Source organism: Myotis lucifugus, unplaced genomic scaffold (genome assembly GCF_000147115.1).
Source record: "Myotis lucifugus unplaced genomic scaffold, Myoluc2.0 scaffold_21, whole genome shotgun sequence".
Lineage (NCBI taxonomy): Eukaryota > Metazoa > Chordata > Mammalia > Chiroptera > Vespertilionidae > Myotis > Myotis lucifugus.
The window spans coordinates 7,450,144-7,457,667 of record NW_005871069.1 but is presented as its reverse complement, the minus strand read 5'-3'; the positions used below and the strand labels follow the sequence as shown (position 1 = coordinate 7,457,667).

Here is a 7,524-nt window from a genome sequence, read left to right as displayed (position 1 = left end):
ATTAACTGACATTTACAGAACATTTCACTCCAAAGCTACAGAATATAAATTTTTCTCAAGTGCACACTAGTCATTCTCAAAGACAGACCACATGTTATAACTACTTTAGTTAAAGTTTAATTTCAGACCATCCTTTGTGGTTACTTTAGGTCTCTGAGTTTGCAAGACTGCCATGCAGGCCTCCCCTGAGCTTGTCAGGTCAGCATGTGGCCCCTTTCGTCCACAGCAGTAACATCTCAGACATCTCTCACAGCAATATGTCTCCAAGGGAAAGGGAAACACAGGAAAAAAATAAACAAATGGAACTACATCAGACTATAAAGCTTCTGCACAACAAAAGAAACCATCTATAAAATTAAAAGGGAACCTACTGTATGGGAGAATATATTTGCCAATGATTCATCAGACAAGGGGTTCATCTCCAATATATATATAAACAACTTATAAAACTCAACACCAATAAGACAAATAATCCTATTTAAAAGTAGGCAAAAGCCTGGTGTGGCTCAGTGCTTGAGTGTCAACTTATGTACCAGGAGGTTGTGCTTCAATTCCAGTCAGGACATATGCCCTGGTTTCGGGCTGATGCAAAATAGGGGGTGTGCAGGAGGGAAGCCTATCAATGATTCTCTCTCATCATTGATGTTTCTCTCTCTCCCTTTCCCTTCCCCTCTGAAATCAATAAAAATGTATTTTTTTTAAAAAAGTAAAATGATAAATACATGCTTCTTTTACATAGGTGGGTAACAGGCAACAATTAACAGATAACAATAACAATGAGGGAATTTGTGATCTGTGCTCTGGCACCATTTGTTGTGCCCTGAGGGGTCTGGAAAAAGGGAAGTTACAAGTTACCCTGACATCCCACAGGTTTGTTATCTCAGATGCAAAAAGCCAATAGCCTCAGTAAAGATCGAAGTTGATCTTTGTCAGGGAAGACACTGGCCAAGGACATGACTACCCACTATAAACTGCTTTTAACAAAAGGTTTTAATTTCAGACCATCCTTTGTGGTTACTTTAGGTCTGAGTTGGCAAGGCCGCCATGCAGGCTTTTCCTTGAGTTAATCAGACTAGCATGTGGCCCCTTTTCCTCCACACAAGTAACAGTAAATCCCTATGCTAATTAGCTCACTACTAGTAAATATAGGGAATTTACTGACGCACTGGCCATGTAGATCCGGCCGCAAGCTTCATCCCTGTGACTGGGCTCTCAGGACCTCTCTGCAGCCCCGGGAGGTGGCCCTGGGGCGCCGGGCTGGCATCGGGAGGAGCTAGCCGCCGCGGGAGCGGAAGCGGAAGCGCCCGGGGCGCAGCCATGGAGACGCGTGGGGTGGGGCAGCTGGAGGCGCGCCACCTTTGACCTGCCATCGGGCCACGTCAGAGGCCGGCGCAGACGCAAGTTCCAGTCGGCACCGGAGCTGCGGGCTGGGGACTGCGTGGTTGCAGGGGCCGCGGCGGGCGAGCCGCCATGGAGGTAACGCGGCCCGAGCCCTGAGCGGCGCACTTGGGTTGGGGCCCACCGCCTTCTCGCCGAGCCTTGCGGCCCCGGGTTGGACGCGGGGGTAGGCCCGGGATGAGGGCTCAGCAGCTCCCCGCAGCCTCTCCCACCGTCCCCAAATCCGCCCCTCGCGGTCCCAGGCCCATTAGAGCCGCTCCTACACGATTGCTACGATCAGCCCCAGCGACAGACCCCTCCTTCCCCAGGTCTTTCTCACGGTAAAGGTTTCCTCCACCTGATCCCACGGAAGGATTTTTACCTCTCAAGGTTCCGCTTTCTGTTCCAGATTAGGAAAACAGTTCTGACCACCTGGGTTTGATTGTTTTGCAGGATCCTGTCCAACATGGGGTGGCTTCACCAGCCACGCCTGGAGCCGGGAAATCGAAGGTGAAGAGAATACTTGACTAGCAGGCTCCCTGGAGAGTAGGAGGCTGATGAATTGGAAAACTGTGGCATGGGGGGGGCGGGGGGGAGGGAATTCAAAAGAAATAGCCTTTCTCCAAGGGCTTTCCATTTTAATTTACACAGTCACCCACCTGTTCCGTTTTTAAGTTTACTGGTATGAAAAGAGTTGACTTTTTGTTGACTTCCTGCGCCTGGTTAGCACAGCTGAGAGATTCTGCAATTTTTCAGATATAAACAAAGCAGTCTAATTTATGACGATCCATATAGTGTAGTGGAAAGAGCAGACATGGGTAGATAAGAGTCAAGGGATTCTGTTCTGTAGGCTTCTCCTATGATGGGAAGAGAGTTCAATTGTGTAATTTTCATGGCCCTGTACAGCCGTTTACCCTTCAATGATTCTCAAGGATAGCGGTTTATCACTTGCATGCTAAGTTTCAGGCACTTGCCTAAACACTCCTTCATTTCAGCTTCATGGTAACCATGAGATAACTACCATTGTTCCCCAGTTTTACAGATGAGCCCACAAGTTAAGTAATTTTCCCTGCGTTTTAGTTAAAGCCGTAATGCAACATGATTCATCTTATTGCTATAAGAATTATGCTTACATGTTTTCATGTAGCCAAAGACTTGTCTTGGATAGAATGAAACACTTTTACAGTTCTAAAGAACTTTAAGTAGGATTAGTCTCAGTCCCCTAATTTTACAATTAAAGAAATCAAAACCGAGAAAGTGTCTTCATCTCTTTCAGCAATATCTGTAAGACATGAGCTATTTTTACATTTCCCAGTAGTTGCTTAACTAATAATTGAAGTTGCATTTGCTCATTTTTAAAAATGTAGTGTTTGGTTGACATACAGTAGGATTTTCATTTTTGGGGAGATGTGATGTTCTTTTGCAGTATAGTAGAAACATGAGTTATAACAAATTGGTAATGTCACTACATCTTTCAGCTGGAAACATTGCCCAAGGAAGATCTTATCAAGTTTGCCAAGAAACAGATGATGCTAATACAGAAAGCTAATTCAAGATGCACAGGTATTGGGTTGAAACTGTTTATCTTAATCACAATATTATTTAATCATAGTTAAAAATTAGTTTTTTAATAGTACATTTGTTTTTGTTTACTAGTGAATCCAGTAAAATCTTAGACAGTGTAATGGAATCTGTTATTTAACATTCTAACTATTTGCCTCTGATTATTTTTTTAACCTCACATCTCTAAACTGCAGTTCTTTTGAATTATTAAAATAAAGGAAGATATTTAAAACAATTTGTTGAATTAAGCACCTTTTTTTAACTTAATTTAGATTGTATATTCTTCTGAGTCAAGCATGTTTTCTAGAGTAGTCAGTTGAAATGTTAGAGACACAAGGTTGTGAGCCAAAGAAGTAAAACAAGGCCTAAGTAAAGAAATAAAAGATTTCCACTTCTGGAATTTTGAATTATATTTATTTGCTGAAGTTGATTGAGTCCTTATTTAGTTTGCCTTTCTTTATATTCCAAAAGGATGAATAAATTAGTATCCTTTTTAGTATGTGTGGGTTAGTGCTTAAATTTTCAGTGACTTAACAAATGTTAACTGCCCAGCCTAAAAGCCAAGATTTATTTTCTGTTTGGAAAGGTCAAATTGTGTTTTGGGAGGTTGGATCAATTTGTGATAGAGAGAGTAATTTATTTGGAAAGGTGTTCTAAGCCCCAGACCTAGACATGAGTTGATGAAATAGATTAACATGTATGTTTAATATGAGGTTAGTTGTTGCTTTAAGATTCTACAGTAAGAAGTTGTTTACAGCTGAAATAACATAATGTCTGGGATTTGCTTCAAAATTTGATAGAAAGGAGAAAGTGAATGCAGGTCAGAATGAAACAAGATTGGCTATGTAATAATTGCCAAATCAAGGTGATGGGCACATGACGATTAACCAATCTATTCTCTTTACTTTTATATATTTGGAGTTTTACATAATAAAAAGGAAAATAACAGGTAATAATGGGTTAAGTTAATATTTTCTTAAATTATTTGCTGCTTCTAAAATGTATTCTTATTTATAGTGATTTTTTTTTTTTTTAAGAATGTACTTATTCCTTTAGCCAGTTATTTTTTATTTCTGAACTGGAATCTTTTTTTTTTTTTTTTAATAATTGTTTAGAATTAGAGAAAGAAATTGAAGAACTCAAATCAAAACCTGTTGCTGGAGGAACTGATGAAGTTATTAAGGTGATGAAACAGTTGTGAATATTGCTTTCATTTTGATTTATTTACTTAGAGGAAATGTCTAATGACCTATCAGATTTCTGTGAGGGCCGTCAGCCTCCTGGAGCACTCTCTAGCTTTCTGCCCCTGTTTCTCCACTTCCTCTCTGCCCTTAGATAAGTTTGTAATCACTCTGGCTGACTGTAAAAAGAGAGGGTTAAATGAGCTCTGGCTCCTTTCTGTTCTGAAATGAGTATTATTCCCTCTCCTTTTCATCAAACACACTGTAACTATGGTTGTTGCCTCAGTCTCAGCCCTGCTCTTCCCTCTCCCCCTCAGAAAGCCCAGGGCGTTGATGACGATTTGGGGGCTGATCATTTATATATACATTTAACCTACAGTAGATAGGTATCCCTGGACTTGACTACTGACCGATAACTCACAGGTGAATTTCTAGCTATTGGGGGGGAAATTTTTGCTCATTTCTCGAGTCTGCTCTTCAACATGACTATCCTCTTCTCTGGACAACCAGGGACAGCACCGTTTTCCAGACCTTTAACGTTAAAGACTCCTCAGCTCTCCTGTCTCTAACTCTGTGTGTGTCAGTCACCAGAGAAGTATTTTTTTTTTCCTTCAAGATAACGCAGTAGTTCACCCTCCTTCTCTCCATGTCCATGGCTCTGTGTGAAGCGCTTCATGTCATATGTGACTTAATTTTAATAACCCCTAACTAGGCTCTCTTTCTCTTTTTACTGCTATATCCAATTACCAGATCACAGAATGTTATTTTTACCTTGTTATTCTGCTTAAGAACCTGAGTTGCTTATCACCTGCCATTAACCCTAATAACTAAATACTTTTTCCTTCCCCCACTTGGCCTAACCTTTTGAAAGTTTCGCTTCTCAAAGCTCTGCAATTATTTTTTCCTTGCTTTTCCATATTTATAATTTGAGTTTTGCGATCTATTCTTTTATTATATGTTATCTTACACTCTTTTATTAGATGGCTCTAAACTTGTGAGCAGTGAGCAATTGAAAGACTCCCAGAGCTTTCCCTGCTGATAGCTCTCGCAGACATGGTGAACATTCCTAAAACCCGCCGAACTTTCTGTAAGAAGTGTGGCAAGCATCAACCCCATAAAGTTAACACAGTACAAGAAGGGCAGGGATTCTCTGTATGCACAGGGAAAGCGGCGTTATGACAGGAAGCAAAGTGGCTATGGTGGGCAGACTAAGCCGATTTTCCGAAAAAAGGCTAAAACTACAAAGAAGATTGTGCTGAGGCTTGAATTCGTTGAGCCTAACTGCAGATCTAAGAGAATGCTGGCTATTAAGAGATGCAAGCATTTTGAATTGGGAGGAGATAAGAGAAAGGGTCAAGTGATCCAGTTCTAAGCTTCATATTTTGTTTGATTATATGACAATAAAATCATGATATGTTCACTTCAAAAAAAAAGAAAGAAAGACTTCCAGAAAGTTACTACAGGAGGTCTTAAATCCCTATGCATCTCATGCAATATACTTTTGTTCTTTATTCAGCTAAAATAGTATATAGTGAATGGCATGCACAAATACCACTTGGATTTATAATGAACTGATTTATTTAAACATTACTGAATTCATAGTAGTTTTCTTTGTTTATCTGGTCATTATGTTATTTTCTTAATCAGTTCTGGCCAACGTACAACTACATGGTATTTAAGAGTACAGTCTGGAGCCAGACTGCCTGTCAGATCTTCAGATCCCTGCCTGCTCTGCCACTTACCAGCTGTGTGACCATGGCAAAGTTTCTTCATTCTCTGTGACTCAGTTCCTTCAACTGTAGACTAGAGATAATAAAACCTATTTTTTATAGGGTTGTTTAGAGTATTATGAGTAAATAAATGTACAGCACTTAGAACTGGGTCTGTCACATAAGTACTTGATAATTATTCATTATCATTATTACTTTTATTTTTAAAAATATTTTTATTGATTTCAGAGAGGAAGGGAGAGGTAAAGAGAGAGATAGAAACATCACGATGACAGAGAATCATTAATTGGCTACCTCTTGCACATCCCCTACTGGGGATCGAGCCCGCAACCCAGGCATGTACCCTTGACTGGAATCAAACCTGGGACCCTTCAGTACATAGGCCAACGCTCTATCCACTGAGCCAAACTGGCTAGGGCTCATTATCATTATTACTATGTATTTGTGGTAATGTTTTATGCACATTTATGTATGCACACCAGAAGGAGGCTTTTGTATTTGAAAAGAAATCCACAAAGATTCTCTTCTAATTTGTATCATTTAACTCTTAGCTCTTAAAATACTTTTTATAAAATTGCATTTTAGAATACCTAAATATCTGCCCCTTATTTGTTCCTTATCACCAATCAATGTATTCTCCTATTCTGTCAAAACTGTTCCTAGAGATGAGATTAGAAAATTTCTCTAAGTTAGCCAACATTGCCTTTTATTTTATTTTATTTTATTTTTTTGCAGGAGACATTTTTGTTGTTGTTAAATATATTTTATTGATTTTTTACAGAGAGGAAGAGAGAGGGATAGAGAGTTAGAAACATCGATGAGAGAGAAACATTGATCAGCTGCCTCCTGCACACCCCCTACTGGAGATGTGCCCACAACCAAGGTACATGCCCTTGACCGAAATCGAACCTGGGACCCTTCAGTCCACAGGCCGACGCTCTATCCACTGAGCCAAACTAGTTAGGGCCCAACATTACCTTTTAGGTTATTAGTTTTTTGTTTTGTTTTGTTTTGTTTTTATATTTTATTGATTTTTTACAGAGAGGAAGGGAGAGGGATAGAGAGTTAGAAACATCGATGAGAGAGAAACATCGATCAGCTGCCTCCTGCACACTTCCTACTGGGGATGTGCCCACAACCAAGGTACATGCCCTTGACCGGAATCGAACCTGGGACCCTTGAGTCCGCAGGCCGACGCTCTATCCATTGAGCCAAACCGGTTAGGGCAGGTTATTAGTTTAATAATTAACCCATGTTATCCTAACCACACAAGTCCCAGAAAGTAAAGGTTTGGCAAAAATTTAGCTGTCTTTTACAATGACTTCTGTTTTCCAAATGGTCAAATTAGTACTCTCCTGCACTAATTTGATCTGGTTGTTCTCTAGTATTGCTGCACAGCTTTCCTGGACTTGGCCTCTTGCCATGATTCTGTGAATTTCTACACTGCTTTCCTATGTTGGCCCTCCTGTTTCTAGGTCACATGTCTTCACCTTCTTGGTTAACCCTCTCATTTGGTATAGCATGTCCTTCTATAGCTTCCTAAGAATGGATGCATGGGAGGAAAATTTTTGTCATCTTATGTATTCAAATGGATTTATTCTGCTCTCATCCTATCTAATAAAAGAGTAATATATAGCCGAAACCGGTTTGGCTCAGTGGGTAGAGCGTCGGCC

At 40.2% G+C, this 7,524-nt stretch overlaps 1 protein-coding gene and 1 pseudogene across 1 annotated transcript in view; both read left to right on the top strand.

The window, feature by feature from the left end:
* The first annotated feature begins 1,389 nt into the window (after positions 1-1,389).
* GCC2 (GRIP and coiled-coil domain containing 2) overlaps positions 1,390-7,524 on the top strand; it is a 95,414-nt gene continuing 89,279 nt past the window's right edge. Inside the window, 4 exon segments of the mRNA XM_006085745.3 lie at positions 1,390-1,476; positions 1,831-1,887; positions 2,856-2,940; positions 4,056-4,123. Coding sequence (XP_006085807.2) covers positions 1,471-1,476; positions 1,831-1,887; positions 2,856-2,940; positions 4,056-4,123 — 216 coding nt within the window. The 5' untranslated portion in view covers positions 1,390-1,470.
* LOC102440045 lies at positions 5,161-5,527 on the top strand (annotated as a pseudogene).